This window comes from Melozone crissalis, unplaced genomic scaffold, assembly GCF_028551555.1.
Source record: "Melozone crissalis strain CALT ecotype California unplaced genomic scaffold, PUWL_Pcris_2 ptg000330l_1, whole genome shotgun sequence".
Classification (NCBI taxonomy): Eukaryota; Metazoa; Chordata; class Aves; order Passeriformes; family Passerellidae; genus Melozone; species Melozone crissalis.
The window spans coordinates 1-16246 of NW_026536080.1; the positions used below are offsets into that span (position 1 = coordinate 1).

The 16246-nt window shown below is 54.2% G+C and overlaps 2 protein-coding genes and 1 long non-coding RNA gene across 3 annotated transcripts; all 3 read left to right on the top strand.

Moving 5' to 3' along the window:
* Positions 1 to 326: 326 nt before the first annotated feature.
* Positions 327 to 3854, top strand: HSD17B10 (hydroxysteroid 17-beta dehydrogenase 10; the record flags this gene model as incomplete). The annotated part of the gene is made up of 4 exons (XM_054294842.1): positions 327 to 491; positions 1974 to 2102; positions 3304 to 3412; positions 3620 to 3854. Coding segments are annotated over 4 exons (594 nt in total), but the record flags the coding sequence as incomplete, so codon positions are not given.
* Positions 3855 to 4320: 466 nt separating this feature from the next.
* LOC128949951 (uncharacterized) lies at positions 4321 to 4859 on the top strand. The gene is made up of 3 exons (XR_008484296.1): positions 4321 to 4371; positions 4615 to 4642; positions 4795 to 4859. It is a non-coding gene; the product is annotated as an uncharacterized LOC128949951 (long non-coding RNA).
* A 452-nt stretch (positions 4860 to 5311) lies between these two features.
* Positions 5312 to 13009, top strand: NAA10 (N-alpha-acetyltransferase 10, NatA catalytic subunit). Its single transcript, XM_054294844.1, has 8 exons — positions 5312 to 5444; positions 5717 to 5815; positions 6650 to 6708; positions 7141 to 7186; positions 7998 to 8113; positions 9730 to 9774; positions 11031 to 11115; positions 12761 to 13009. The coding sequence occupies exons 1-8, from the start codon at positions 5424 to 5426 to the stop codon at positions 13001 to 13003; spliced, it is 714 nt and encodes a 237-aa protein (XP_054150819.1). The 5' UTR covers positions 5312 to 5423; the 3' UTR covers positions 13004 to 13009.
* The last annotated feature ends 3237 nt before the right edge of the window (positions 13010 to 16246 follow it).

Consider the following 16246-nt stretch of genomic DNA (forward strand, 5'->3'; position numbering starts at 1 on the left):
GCCACCCCCTCAATTAGGGACCACCTTGACCCCATCATCCACATCCCATGGTGACCCCTGTGGTGACCCATGTGGTGACCCATGTGGTGACATGTCCCCGGGTGACCCATGTGGTGACACATCCCAGGGTGACCCCAGCAGTGACCCCACCCCTGGTGGCACCCCCAGGTTACCTCTCCTTGGCCGCCACCTCGATTTGGGCCCACCTTGACCCCTCCATCCACATCCCATGGTGACATCCCCATGGTGACCCCGGAGGTCACCCATGTGGTGACCCGTCCCATGGTGACCCCAATGGTGACACCCCCCCTCGGTGACACCCCCAGGTGACCTCACCTGAGCAGGTGAGCGCGGCGCTGGGCGTGGCCCAGAAGAAGTTTGGCCGCCTGGACCTGGCCGTGAACTGCGCCGGCATCGGCATCGCCGTCAAGACCTACAACAGCAAGAAGGACAAAGTGCACGACCTGGAGGACTTCCAGAGGGTCATCAACGTCAGTGGGGGCTGGCTGGGGTGGGATGGGGGGTCTGGGTGGGGATGGGGGTCCTTGGGTGGTGGGATGGGGGGTCTGGGGTCAGTGGGGTGGGTGAGGGGGGTCTGGGGTCAATGGGTGGATGACCTGGTCATTGGTGTGGATGACCATATCAATGGCGTGGATGATGTGATCAATGGGTGGATGACGTGATCAATGGATGGATGATCAATGGGTGGATGATCAATGGGTGGATGATCAATGGGTGGATGACCTGGTCAATGGGTGGATCACCTGGTCAATGTGTGGATGATCAATGGTGGATGACCTCATCAGTGGTGTGGATGATCAATGGTGGATGACCTCATCAATGGATGGATGATCAATGGGTGGATGACCTGGTCAATGGATGGATCACCTGGTCAGTGGCATGGATGACCTGGTCAATGACGGAGGTCTCTGGTCAGTGGTGTGGATGATCTGGTCAATGAGTGGATGACCTGGTCAGTGGGTGGATGATCAATGGCGTGGATGACCTGGTCAATGAGGGGATGACCTGGTCAGTGGTGTGGATGACCTGGTCAGTGAGAGAATGACCTGGTCAGTGGGTGGGATGATCAATGGTGTGGATGACCTGGTCAGTGGCGTGAATGACTTGGTCAGTGGCATGGATGACCTGGTCAATGGGTAGATGACCTGGTCAGTGGGTGAATGACCTCATCAATGGCATGGATGACCTGGTCAATGGGTAAATGACCTGGTCAGTGAGGGGATGGTCAATGGGTGGGTGACCTGGTCAGTGGCATGGATGATCAATGGTGTCGATGACCTGGTCAATGAGTAGATGACCTGATCACTGGTGTGGATGACCTGGTCAGTGGTGGGGTGACCTGGTCAGTGAGGGGATGACCTGGTCAATGGATGAATGATCAATGCATGGATGACCTGGTCAATGGGTGAATGACCTGAATGGTGTGGATGACCTATGGGTGAATGACCTCATCAATGGCATGGATGATCAATGGGTGGATGATCAATGGGTGGATGACCTGATCGATGAGGGAGGTCTCTGGTCAGTGGGGTGGATGACCCGGTCAGTGACAAGATGGCCTGGTCAGTAGGTGGATGACCTGGTCAGGCTGTGGATGACCTGATCAATGGGTGGATGACCTCATCAATGGATGGATGACCTCATCAATGGGTGCATGATCAATGGCGTGGATGACCTGGTCAGTGGGATGGATGACATGGTCAAAGGTGTGGATTACCTGGTCAATGGAGGGATGACCTGGTCAATGGCGTGGATGACCAATGGGTGGATGACCTCATCAATGGCTGGATGACCTCATCAATGCCTTGGCCCTGATCAATGGCTTGGCCCTCATCAATGCCATACCTGTAGATGTGTGACCTCGGGGCGTTCCCACCCCAACACCCGGAGCTGTGTGGGGTCACCACCAGGGTTTGGTGCCCCCCTCCCCAAACCCCCCTCCCCAAATGCAGGTGAACCTGGTGGGCACCTTCAACGTGATCCGCCTGAGCGCGCAGCTCATGAGCCACAACAAGCCGGACGCCGACGGCCACCGCGGCCTCGTGGTCAACACGGCCAGCGTGGCCGCCTTCGAGGGACAGGTGAGCGGCCCCGGGGGCCACCGGGGGGGTCAGGGAACCTTCCAGAAACACCACCACCACCTATGGAATAATTATATAATAAAAATAAACCCACACTACTGGAATAATTCCAATATTGCGGACGGGACGTGCCTGAGCTCGTAGGGCCCTTGGTGCTTGACCAAATTTGGCAAATGTGGTGATTTCACCCCAAAAACGCTTTTGGCCAGCTGGATTTGTGGTGATTTCACCTCAAAAATGCTTTTGGGCTGGTGGATGTGTGGTGTTAAACTGTAATATATTAAAGTTTTAGTGATTGGAGAAGAGTAACATGAATATGGTAGTATTTATATTATGTTATATTATATTACGTTATGTTATATTATATTATATTATATTATATTATATTATATTATATTATGTTATATTGTATTACATTACATTACATTACATTATGATGTTATATTATATTATATTACATTATATTACATTATATTACTTTATATTGTGCTATATACAATAATTATATATAATATAATTTAATTAATATAATTACACTAATAATTATATAATTAAACAAATATTATTTATGTAATAATATAACATAATATAAATAATAATATATAACATCTATATTATAATACATTACATTTTATATATAATAAATCTAATATATATTAGATATAATATATATAGTGTGTATAATACTACAACATTTATATAATAATTATCTAATATTTAATTATATAATTGAATAAATATAATTGTTACATAATGATGTAATTACATGATATGATATTATGTAATATGCATTATATCACTATATATTATATTATATAGCATTAACATAACATAATGTAACAATATATATAATACTTACATAATTATATAATAATTAATTATATAATAGTTTGTAATGTAACATAACACAACACAACACAACATAATATAATATAATATAATATAATATAATATAATAACATAACATAACATAATGCAACTATATGAAAAAAATATATTATCATATATATTGTGTGTGTGTATATATATATATAAATATAAAAAATATAAAAATATAAATAATATAAAAAATATTAAAAATATAAAAAATTATTATTTACATATATATATATAAACTGACACCCCTGAGCAGGAAATTATCAGGGGGAAGGATCTAAAAATAAAAAATTAAACTCTACAATCCCAATTTCTCTCCCCACAGGTCGGCCAAGCCGCCTACTCGGCCTCCAAGGGCGGCATCGTGGGCATGACCCTGCCCATCGCCCGCGACCTGGCACCGCTGGGCATCCGCGTGGTCACCATCGCGCCAGGTGGGGACACCTAATAAAATAAAATGAAATGAAATGAAATGAAATGAAATAAAATAAAGCAAAATAAAATAAAATAAAGTAAAATAAAATGAAATAAAATAAAATAGAGTAAAATGAAATGAAGTAAAATAAAATGAAGTAAAATAATATAAAAAATTAATAAAATAAAATAAAAATAAATAAAATATCCATTTTCCCCCTTTCCAGGGCTGTTCTCCACCCCTCTCCTGGCCGGGCTCCCGGAGAAGGTCCGTCGCTTCCTGGGCCAGCAGGTGCCGTTCCCGTCGCGCCTCGGGGACCCGGCCGAGTTCGCGCACCTGGTGCAGGCCCTGGCCGAGAACCCCATGGTCAACGGCGAGGTGGTGAGGCTGGACGGGGCCCTCAGGATGCAGCCCTGAGCCCCGAAACCCGGGGAACCCCAAAAATTCCTCAGGGGAACCCCAGAAATTCCTCAGGGGAACCCCAAAAATCAGGGGAACCTCAGAAATCTGGTGGGAGAGGTGACGGAAAGGACGCTGCGAGGATCGACGGGGACACTCCAACGCTGTGGGGACATTTTGTCATGAGGGGACACGACCTCCTTTGAGTGGACACAACCCCCCCAAAAGTGGGGACACCAAGGATTTGGGGACATCAAGGATTTGGGGACACCAAGGAAATGGGGACACCTGAGGGGATTTGGGGACACCAATGAAATGAAGACACCCAAGGATTTGGGGACGCTTTGTTCTGAAGGTCCTGAGGGGACACAACCCCCCCACAAAAGTGGGGACACCAAGGATCTGAGGACACTTAAGGATTTGGAGACTCCCAAGGATTTGGGGACACTCAAAGATTTGGGGACACCGAGGATTTGGGGACACCAAGGAAATGGGGACACCTGAGGGGATTTGGGGACACCAAGGAAATGGGGACACCCAAGGATTTGGGGGACACTGTGGGGACATTTTGTCCTGAGGGTCCTGAGGGGACATGAACCCCCCTGAGTGGACACTGACTGGACACAACCCCCCCCAAAAGTGGGGACACCAAGGATTTGGGGACACCTGACGGGATTGGGACATTCAGGATTTGGGGACACCAAGGAAATGGGAACTCCTGAGGGGATTTTGGGACACCAAGGATTCGGGGGCACCTGAGGGGATTTGGGGACACTAATGAAATGAAGGCACCCAAGGATTTGGGGACGCTTTGTTCTGAAGGTCCTGAGGGGACACAAACCCCCCAAAAGTGGGGACACCAAGGATTTGGGGACACTCGAGGATTTGGGGACACCTGAGGGGATTTGGGGACACTTAAGGAAATGGGGACATCCAAGGATTAGGGGACACTGTGTCCTGAGAGTCCTGAGGGGACAGGACCCCACCTGAGTGGACACTGAGTGGACACAACCTCCCCCCCAAAAGTGGGGACACCAAGAACTTGGGGACACCCAAGGATTTGGGGACACTCAAAAATTTGGAGACCCCCAAGGATTTGGGGACATCAAGGAGGATTTGGGGATACCCAAGGAGGATTTGGGGACAAACCCCAGGATTGTGGCCATGAGGACGCTCAAACCCCTGCTCAGGTTTTTGGGGGGGTCCATCCTGAGCCCCCCCCTCAATTTGGGGACTCCCCTCAGCCCCTCCCCCACATCAATAAAGCGCGTTCGCCCACGCGGCCTCCGAGCTCTGCGATGCCCCGCCTCCTTTCTCTCCGTATTGGCTCTTTCTGCTGTCAGTCATAACACAAACAGATGTGATTGGTCGGTGCTGGAGTGGGCGGGGAGAATCTACCACGCGCAGAACTCAACGCTGATTTGCCGGGGGCGGGACTTGTCGCATCTCTCCGCTCGCTGATTGGCTGAAACGCCTGTCAATACGGCGGAATGACGGGTAGGCGGGCTCGGCGCTGATTGGTCAGAGAGGAACTTCCGGCGGAGGCTACTCGTGAGGGGACCGGGACCGGCGGCGGCGCCGGGAGCAGAACCGGGAACGGGAAACGCGACCGGGATCGGGAAACCGCAGCCATGAACATCCGGAACGCGCGGGTGGGCGGCCCGGGACGGGCGGGGAGGCTCGGACAGGGACAACCGGGCACCGGGGAGGGATCTGCCGGTGATACCAGGCCATGGCGGGAGGCGTGAGGGGAACACCGGGACTGCGAAGCGGTGCCGGGCTCTGAGGGGATCCCGGTACCGTCTGGGCGCTCTGAGGTGGGTCCGTGCTTGAAGCAGGCTCTGAGGGCCCCTCCCGGTATTGGGGAGCACCGGGGCCGGTTCTGGGCTGACTCCCCCGCTTCTTCTCCGGTTGTTCCCGGTAGCCCGAGGACCTGATGAACATGCAGCACTGCAACCTGCTCTGCCTGCCCGAGAACTACCAGATGAAATATTATTTCTACCACGGCCTCTCGTGGCCTCAGGTGTGGCTCTGGGTCCGCCCCGGTACCCCGGGATTACCGGGAATACCAGATTTAACCCTTCCTCTCCCGGATTTAACCCTTCCCGGTGCCTCTCGGTCTCCTCTAGAACACCTGGATCCTGAATTTCACACCTGGGGCCCTGAATTTTCACCCCTGGATCCTCTTCCCAGCTCACCTGGATCCCCTCAGGGTCACCTGAAACCCCCCCCCCCAGGGTCACCTGGACACCCTCAGGACCCCCAGGAACCCCCCCAGGACCCCCTGGAACCCCTCCAGGGTCACCTGGACACCCTCAGGACCCCCAGGAAGCCCCCCAGGTCCCCCTGGATCCCCTTCCCCATGCATACCCGACCCCTCAGGGTCACCTGGACACCCCCAGGACCCCCAGGAACCCCCCCCAGGACCCCCTGGAACCCCTCAGAATCACCTGGACACCCCCAGGGACCCCCTCATCCCCTCCCCCAGACCTACCTGGCTCCCCCAGGCACACCTGGAACCCCTCAGAACCCCCTGAAATCCCCTCAGGACCCCCTGGAACCTCTCAGGGTCACCTGAACCCCCCAGGACCCCCAGGAATCTCCCCAGGGTCACCTGGACCCCCTCAGGACCACCTGGAACCCCTCAGAATCACCTGGACCCTCCAGGACCCCTTGGATCCCCTCCTCCATTCATACCTGGCCCCCCCCAAGGTCACCTGGACCCCCTCAGGGACCCCCTGGAATCATCCCCCCATTGTCACCCGTGTCACCTGTCCCATTGTCACCTGTGCCATTGTCACCCGTGTCACCTGTCCCACTGTCAGCTGTCCCCATTGTCCCCTGTCCCCTGTCCCAGCTGTCGTACATCGCCGAGGACGAGAACGGGAAGATCGTCGGATACGTCCTGGCCAAGATGTGAGTGTGGGACCCCCCCCTCCAAATGTGGGACCCCCCAAATGTGGGACCCCCACCCCAATTCCTGCCCCTTTCGGGGTCCCCAGGTGGATCAGAGGGTCCCCAGGTGGATTTGGGGGAGTTTGGGGGATCCCTAGGGGCATTTGGGGGTCCCCAGGTGGATTTGGTGGGGTTTGGGGGTCCCCGGGGGGATTTGGGGGGTCCCCGGGGGGTTTGGGGGATTTGGGGGTCCTCAGGTGGATTTGGGGGGTCCTCGGGGGGATTTGGGGGGTCCCCAGGTGGATTTGGGGGGATTTGGGGGGGTCCCCAGGTGGATTTGGGGGGTCCCCAGGTGGATTTGGGGGGATTTGGGGGGTCCCCAGGTGGATTTGGGGGGTCCCCAGGTGGATTTGGGGGGGGTCTCACCGCTGTGACCTCCCCATGTTCCCATAGGGAGGAGGACCCCGATGATGTCCCCCATGGTCACATCACGTCCCTGGTGAGATGGGGAGGGGTCCTTGAGGGGTTTTGGGGGGTTCCTTGAGGGGTCTTGTGGGGTTTTTGGGGTTCCTGTGGGTGTTTTTGGGGTCCCCTGGTGGTTTTTGGGGTTTCCCATCCCATTTTTGGGTTATATTTGGGGTGTCCCACCCCGTTTTTGGGTTCCTGTGGGGGTTTTGGCGTTCTCTGGGGTTTTTGGGGTTTCCCATCCCATTTTTGGGGTGTCTCACCCCATTTTTGGGTTCTGTGGGGTTTTTGGGGTCTCCCATGCCATTTTTGAGGATTTTTGGGGTGTCCTATTCTGTTTTAAGGGGTTTTGGGTTCCCCTGGTTATTTTTGGGGTGTCTCACCCCATTTTTGAGGCGCCACACCCCATTTTTGGGTTCTATGGGGTTTTTGGGGTCTCTCACCCCGTTTTTGGGTTATTTTTGGGGTGTCCCATCCCATTTTTGGGGTGTCTCACCCCATTTTTGGGGTTTCCCACCCCGTTTTTGGGGGGTTGCACCCCGTTTTTGGGGTGTCTCGCCCCATGTTTGGGGTGTCACACCCCGTTTTTGGGTTCCTATGGGGCTTTTGGGTTTCTATGGGGGTTTTGGGGTGTCTCACCCCATTTTTGGGTTCTATGGGGTTTTTGGGGTTTCCCATCCCACTTTTGAGGTGCCACGCCCCATTTTTGGGGTGTCTCGCCCCATTTTCGGGTTATTTTTGGGGTGTCCCATCCCGTTTTTGGGGTGTCTGAGCCCGTTTTTGGGGTTTTTGGGGTGTCCCATCCCATTTTCGGGGTGTCTGACCCCGTTTTTCGGGGTGCCCAGGCGGTGAAGCGCTCGCACCGGCGCCTGGGGCTGGCGCAGAAGCTGATGGACCAGGCCAGCCGGGCCATGATCGAGAACTTCAACGCCAAATACGTGTCCCTGCACGTGCGCAAGAGGTGGGACCCCGAAACACCCCCGGGGACCCCAAAACTCCCTGAGGGACCCCAAAAAACCCTCAAGGAACCATCCCAGACCCTCAGGTGACCCCAAAACTCCCCCAAAGATCCCCAAGGAACCTTCAGGTGATCCCAAAACCCGCAAGGAACCTTCAAGGAACCCTCAGGTGACCCCAAAATCCCTCCAGGAACCTTCCCAAACCCTCAGGTCACACCTAAACTCCTCAAGGAACCTTCAAGGAACCCTCAAGTGACCCCAAAACCCCTCCACGAGTCCCCCAAACCCTCAGGTGACCCCAAAAACACCTCAAGGAACCTTCCAGGAACCCTCAGGTCACCCCAAAACCCCTCCCAAACCCTCAGGTCACCCCAAAACTCCCCAAGGAACGTTCAAGAGATCCTCAGGTGACCCCAAAACCCTTCAAGGAACCCTCAAGTGACCCCAAACCACCTCAAGGAACCTTCAAGGAACCTTCAGGACCCCAAAACCCCTCCAGGAACCCTCAGGTGACCCCAAAAGGCTTTAAGAAACATACAGGACCCCAAAACCTTTCCAGAAACCGTTAAGTGACCCCCAAACTCCTCAAGGAATCCTCCCAAACCCTCAGGTGACCCCAAAACCCACAAGGAACCTTCAAGGAACCCTCAGGTGATCACGAAATCCTTCCAGGAACCTTCCCAAACCCTCAGGTGACCCCAAAACTCCTCAAGGAACCCTCAAGTGACTCCTTAACTCCTCCAGGAGTCCCCCAAACCCTCAAGTGACCCCAAAAACACCTCCAGGAACCTTCAAGGAAACCTCAGGTGACTCCAAAACGCTTTAAGAAAACTTCAGGACCCCAAAACCCTTCCAGAAACCGTTAAGTGACCTCAAAACTCCTCAAGGAACCCTCCGAAACCCTCAGGTGACCCCAAAACCCACAAGGAACCTTCAAGGAACCCTCAGGTGACGCCAAAACCCTTCAAGGAACCCTCAAGTGACCCCAAATCCCTCAAAGAACCTTCAAGGAACCCTCAAGTGATCACAAAATCCGTCCAGGAACCTTCCCAAACCCTCAGGTGACCCCAAAACTCCCCCAAAGATCCCCAAGGAACCTTCAGGTGACACCAAAACCCACAAGGAACCTTCAAGGAACCCTCAGGTGACCCCAAAAACCCCTCAAGAAATTCTCAAGAGACCCCAAATCCCTCAAGAAATTTTCATGTGACCCCAGAATCCCTCCAGGAACCTTCCCAAACCCTCAGGTGACCCCAAAACCCTTAAGGAACCTTCAAGGAACCCTCAGGTGACCCCAAAACTCCTCAAGGAACCCTCAGGTGACTCCAAAACTCTTCAAGGGACCTTCAAGAAATTCTTCGGTGACCCCAAAACTCCTCAAGGAACCCTCCCAGACCCTCAGGTGACCCCAAAACTCCCTCAAAGTTCTCCAAGAAACCTTCAGGAGACCCCAAAACCTTCAAGGAACCCACAAGTGACCCCAAAACCCTCAAAGTATCCTCCCAACCCCTCAGGTGACCCCAGAATTCCTCCAGGACCCTTCCCAAACCCTCAGGGGACCCCAAAACTCCTCAAGGAACCCCAAAAATTAATTGGGGACCCCGTTTTTCCTTGGCAGTAACCGGGCAGCGCTGCACCTCTACTCCAACACCCTCAACTTCCAGTGAGTCTGGGGGGGCTGGGGGAAATTTGGGGGGTCAGGGGGAATTTTGGGGGGTCTGGCGGGGTTTTGGGGTCACCTGAGGGGTTGGGGGAGGTTTCTTGAGGGGTCCTGTGGGGGTTTTTGGGGTGCCCCATCCCATTCTTGGGGTGTCCCATCCCATTTTTGGGGTGTTATATGCCATCTTTGGGGTCCCCTGGTTATTTTTTGGGGTGTCCCACCCCATGTTGGGGTTCCCCCGGCTGTTTTTGGGGTGTCACCTGCCAGTTTTGGGGTGTCTGATCCCATTTTTGGGGTGTCCCATCCCATTTTTGGTGTTCCCCCGGGTGTTTTTGGGGTTCCCCTGGGTGTTTTTAGGGTGTCCCATCCCGTTTTTGGGGTGTCCCACACAGTTTTTGGGGTGCTCCATCCCATTTTTGGTGTTCCCCTGGGTATTTTTGGGGTTCTGCCGGCTGGTTTGGGGGTTCCCCCGGCTGTTTTTGGGGTGTCCCATCCCATTTTTGGGGTGTCCCATCCCATTTTTGGGGTTTTCCCGGCTGTTTTTGGGGTTCCCCTGGCTGTTTTTGGGGTGTCCTGTCCTGATTTTTGGGCGTCCCATCCCATTTATTGGGGTATTTTGGGGTATCCCATCCCATTTTTGGGGTGTCCCACCCCATGTTTGGGTTTCCCCAGCTGTTTTTGGGGTTCCCCTAGATGTTTTTGGGGTGTCCCATCCTATTTTTGGGGTTCCCCCGGCTGTTTTTGGGGTTCCCCTGGGTGTTTTTGGGGTGTCCCTGTCAATTTTTGGATTCCCCTGGGTGTTTTTAGGGTGTCCCATCCCATTTTTGGGGTTCCCCCGGGTATTTTTGGTGTTCCCCCCCGGGTGTTTTTGGGATCCCCCGGGTGTTTTTGGATTCCCCTGGGTGTTTTTAGGGTGTCCCATCCCATTTTTGGGGTGTCCCATCCCATTTTTGGTGTTCCCCCCGGCTGTTTTTGGGATCCCCCGGGTGTTTTTGGATTCCCCTGGGTGTTTTTAGGGTGTCCCATCCCATTTTTGGGGTTCCCCCGGCTGTTTTTGGGATCCCCCGGGTGTTTTTGGTGTTCCCCCCGGGTGTTTTTGGGATCCCCCGGGTGTTTTTGGACTCCCCTGGGTGTTTTTAGGGTGTCCCATCCCATTTTTGGGGTTCCCCTGGCTGTTTTTGGGATCCCCCGGGTGTTTTTGGGATCCCCCGGGTGTTTTTGGGGTTCCCCCGTGTGTGACCCCCCCAAATTCCCCCCAGGATCAGCGAGGTGGAGCCCAAGTACTACGCGGACGGCGAGGACGCGTACGCCATGAAACGGGACCTGAGCCAGATGGCAGAGGAGGTGCAGCCCCCCAAAAACCTGGGCACCCCAAAAAAACCATCCCCATCCTCACCTGGGACCCCCCAAAAACCTGGGCACCCCAAAAAAAACCATCTCCATACTCACCTGGGACCCCCCAAAAACCTGGGCACCCCAAAAAACCATCCCCATCCTCACCTGGGACCCCCCAAAAACCTGGGAACCCCAAAAAAAACCATCTCCATACTCACCTGGGCACCCCAAAAACCTGGGCACCCCAAAAAAAACCATCTCCATACTCACCTGGGCACCCCAAAAACCTGGGCACCCCAAAAAACCATCCCCATCCTCACCTGGGACCCCCCCAAAAAATGTCCCTAAACTGGGAACCCCCCCAAAAAAATCCTCATTAACCCCCTGGGACCCCAAAAAACTCACCCTGGGACCCCCAAAATCCTCTCCAACCCCATCCTGGAACCCCAAAAACTCCTCATGAACCCCTTGGGACCCCCCAAAAAATCCCCCTCTCCACCTGGGAACCCCAAAAAATCTCCTCATTCCCATCCTGGGAACCCCAAAATTCTCTTTCCAACCCTGGGAACCTCAAAAAACCTCTCCAACCTCTCCTGGGAACCCCAAAATCCTCTCCAACCCCTTCTGGGACCCCCCCAAAACCTCCCCATCCCTGGGAACCCCAAAAAATTTCCTCATGAACCCCCTGGGACCCCCAAAAATCCTCCTCACCCCTCCTGGAGGAGCTTCCTGGGACCCCCCAAACCCCTCTCCATCCTCCTGGGACCCCCCCAAAACCCTCCCTCCTCCTTTGGGACCCCCCAAAAAAATCCACATTCCCACCTGGGAACCCCAAAACCCTCCTGAGGGGCTCCCACTCACCCTGAGACCCCCAAAAATCTCCCCAAATCCCACCCTGGGACCCCCAAAAATCCTCCTGGGGGAGCTTCTACCCACCCCAAGACCCCCAAAAACCTCCCCATAACCCCTGGGACCCCCAAAATCCCTCCTGGGGGGATTCCAGGGACCCCAAAAACCCCTCAACTCACTCTGGGACCCCGAAAAACCTCCCCATTTCACCTGGGACCCCCAAAACCCCTCCCCATTTCACCTGGGACCCCCCAAAATCCCCCTGGGACCCCCAAATCCCCTCTCTATCCACCCTGGGACCCCCAAAACCCCTCTCCACCCTCCTGGGATCCCCAAAATCCCCCCTGGGACCCCCCAAACCCCCTCCCCATTTCACCTGGGACCCCCCAAAACCCCCCCTGGGACCCCCCCAAACCCCCTCCCCATTTCACCTGGGACCCCCCAAAATCCCCCTGGGACCCCCAAAATCCCTCCTGGGACCCCCAAACCTCCTCCCCATTTCCCCTGGGACCCCCAAACCCCCCCTGGGACCCCCAAACCCCCTCTCCATCCACCCTGGGATCCCCAAAATCCCTGCTGGGACCCTCAAACCCCCTCCCCATTTCACCTGGGACCCCCAAACCCCCTCCCTGTTTCACCTGGGACCCCCAAACCCCCTCCCTGTTTCACCCTGGGACCCCCCAGACCCCCCCTGGGACCCCCAAAACCCCTCCCCATTTCACCTGGGACCCCCAAACCCCCTCCCCATTTTACTCTGGGACCCCCAAACCCCCTCCCCATTATCCCCTCCCTGTTTCCCCCCCAGCTGAGGAAGCAGCTGGAGCAGAAGGAGCGGGGGGCGCCCCCCGGCCCCCACGGAGCCCCCCCGGGCTGGGGACGGGCTCTGCGGCTCGGGGGGACCCCCACGACCCCCCCGACGCCGGGGGGACCCCCCCAGAGCCACCAGGAGGACGGGGGGGGGGACAGCAAGGACCTGAGCGAGGTCAGCGAGACCACCGAGAGCACGGACGTGAAGGACAGCTCGGAGGCGTCGGACTCGGCCTCGTAGGGACCCCCAAAAAATCAGCGGGGGCGCCCCCCAAAAATCAATGGGGGCACCCCAAAAAATACCTGGGAGCCTCCGGAAAAAAATCTCTGGGAGTTTGCCCAAAAAATCCCCAGGAGACCCCCAAAAATCCCTGGGAGGTGCCACAAAAAAATCTCTGGGACCCCTGGGAACCACCCCAAAATCTCCAGGAGCCCCCCCAAAAAATCCCCAGGAGCCCCCCCCCCCCCAAAAAATCTCTGGGACCCCCCCCCACCAAAAAAATGTCTGGGACCCCCCGGGAGCCCCCTCAAAAATCCCCTGGGGGACACCGCTAAGAAGTCTCTGGGACCCCTCCCCAAAAAAATCTTTGGGGGCCTCCCCCATAATCTCTGGGGAGTCCCCCCAAAAAATCTCTGGGACCCCCAGGAGCCCCCCCCAAAAATCCCTGGGAGCCCCCTGCAAAAAATCTCTGGGATTTTTCCCCAAAAAATCCCCAGGAGCCCCCCCAGAAAAATCTCTGGGACCCCCAGGAGCCCCCCCAAAAACTCTCATGGGACCCCCAGGAGCTCCCCCAAAAATCCCTGGGAGCCCCCCCACAATGTCTGGGCCCCCCGGGAGCCCCCCGAAACCCCCTCGGTGCTGAGGGGGCATTAAAGCCCCTCCGTCCCCAGGCTCGGCTCTGTTTTTGGGGGGGCTCAGGGAATTTTGGGGGTTCGCGACCCCTCCTCAAAGGGTTAAAGAGGGGTGGGCGGGGCTTGGGTTGGCCACGCCCCATAGGAATGGGTGTTGTGATTGGGGGCGTGGTTTGTGCAGATTTGCCGCCCGCTGATTGGTGGAGACGCACGGTTGTGGCGCCCCCTGGCGGGAGGGCGGGGAGGGGCAGGCGGAGAACGGGACCGGGACAGCGACAGCGGGAACGGGGCCAGGAACGGGACCGGGACTGCGACAGTGGGAACGGGAACGGAGCGAGGCTGGGGAAACAGGAACAGAACCGGAACCGGGACAGCGACAGCAGGAACGGGACTGGAGTGAGGCTGGGGCACCGGGACCTGGACCGCGACCTGGATCAGAGCCAGGCTCGGACAACGGCAACGGGAACTAGACCGGAGCGAGGCTGGGGCAACGGGAACGGGAGCGGGATCGGAGCCAGGCTGGGACAGCGGGAACGGGGCCAGGAACGGGATTGGGACCGGAAACGGGATGGGATGGGAGCCAGGCTGGGGCAACGGGAATGGAACCGGGAACGGGAACTGGGAACTGAAATGGAACCGGCACAGCGACAGAGGGAATGGGACCGGAGCGAGGCTGGGGCTGCGGGAACGCGACCGGAAACTGGATTGGGAACGGGATCGGGATAGCGGGAACATGGCCAGGAACGGGAACGGAACCGGGACCAGGACCGAAGAAAGGCTGGGACAGCGGGAATGGGAACAGGACCGGAAACGGGACCGGGATTGGGACCAGGACCAGAGCCGGGCTGGGGCAACGGGACTGGGACCGGGACTGGAACCGGGACCGGAGCCAGGCTGGGACACCGGGAACGGGATCGGAAAGAAGGCTGGGGTAGCAGGAACGGGATGGAAACGGGGGGGAAGCACCGGGACCGGGATAGAAATGAGGAGGGAAACCGGGACCGAGGCGATGGAGGCACCGGGAACGGGATGGAAACCGGGAAAGCACCGGAACCGGTGGGGAAGGGGGGGAAAATTCCACCACAAATTGTGGGAAATACCGGGAATGGAGGAGGAGGAGGAAGAGGAGAAAGAGGAAGAGGAGGAGGAGGAGAAAGAGGAGGAGGAAGAGGAGAAAGAGGAAGAGGAGGAGGAGGAGAAAGAGGAGGAGGAGGAGGAGGAGGAAGAGGAGAAAGAGGAGAAAGAGGAAGAAGAGGAAGAGGAAGAAGAGGAGGAAGAGGAGGAGGAAGAAGAGGAAGAAGAGGAGAAAGAGGAAGAGGAGGAGGAGGAAGAGGAGAAAGAAGAAGAAGAGGAGGAAGAGGAGGAGAAAGAGGAGGAGGAAGAAGAGGAGGAGGAGGAGAAAGAGGAAGAGGAAGAAGAGAAGGAAGAGGAGGAGAAAAATCCCCCTAAAAACCCCCCCAAAACTCCCTTGTGATTCAAGGTAAAATCCCCGTAATCAATCTGTTAAAAACTTTCTCTTTATTATAATATAATTCTTCGATATAAAAAGCAAATTTTACAAGTTTTGAACCCAAAATGTACAAAAACAAAAAAAAAACCCCAAACAATCAGGAAATGAGGAAATGTTTGTGTTCGTCCCCTTGCTGTGTGAGGGGGGGATTGAGGGGCTGATGGAGATTTAGGACCCCCCAAAAAATGGGGAGGGGGATGTGAAAAGGCCTTCAAACACCCTGAGCTGTTTTGGGGGACCCCAGCCCCTCGTTACCCGCAATTCCGGGGGGTTGGGGATGTGCAGCACCCCCAAATCCCCCTCCCCAAATTAAATTTTGGGGTCTCTCTGTCCCATTGGGGGCTCCTCTGTCGGGATCTCTTCAACGCCACTGCCTGGAAAAAAAAAGGGGAAAAAAGGGAAAATTGGGGGGCACAAAATGAGCTCTGACCCCCCCCAGTTTACTCAGGGGAGGAATTTTGGGGTCCCCCCCCCTAATTTTGGGGGGGAAAATTGGGGGGTTCTCACCATCCCCATCATCGGGGATCTCCTGCACATCCTCGTCGTCGTCCAGGATCACCACGCAGTCCTCGCCGCTCTCGCTGGGAAATTAAAAATTTTTGTTAATTGGGAGGTGAAAATTAAAAATTTTCATTCATGAGAGGGTTAAAAATTAAAATTTTTATTTGTTGGGGGGTGAAAATTGAAAATTTTTGTTAATTGGGAAAGTGAAAATTAAAAATTTTTATTAATTGGGGGGTGAAAAATGAAAATTTTCGTTCATGGGGAGTGACAATTTTTGTTCATTGGGGTGAAAGCTGAAAATTTTCATTTATTGGGGTGAAAATAGAAAATTTTTATTAATTGGGAGGTGAAAATTAGAAATTTTTATTAATTGGGGAAGTGAAAATTGAAAATTTTTGTTCGTTTGAGGGTGAAAATTGAAAATTTTTGTTGATGGGGTGAAAATTGAAAATCTTTATTTATGGAAAACTGAAAATTTTTGTTCATGGGAAGGTGAAAATTGAAAATTTTCGTTTATTGGGAGTGAATTGAAAATTTTTATTAATTGAGAAGGTGAAAATTGAAATTTTTTGTTCGTGGGAGTGAAAATTTTTGTTGATGGGGTAAAAATAGAAAATT

Excerpts from the sequence above, each read along its gene's own strand:
- NAA10 (XM_054294844.1), top strand. The coding sequence starts at position 5,424 with ATGAACATCCGGAACGCGCGG. Across the intron at positions 8,114-9,729 it reads TCCCTGCACGTGCGCAAGAG|TAACCGGGCAGCGCTGCACC; the intron begins GTGGGACCCCGA and ends TTTCCTTGGCAG. Across the intron at positions 9,775-11,030 it reads TCCAACACCCTCAACTTCCA|GATCAGCGAGGTGGAGCCCA; the intron begins GTGAGTCTGGGG and ends AATTCCCCCCAG.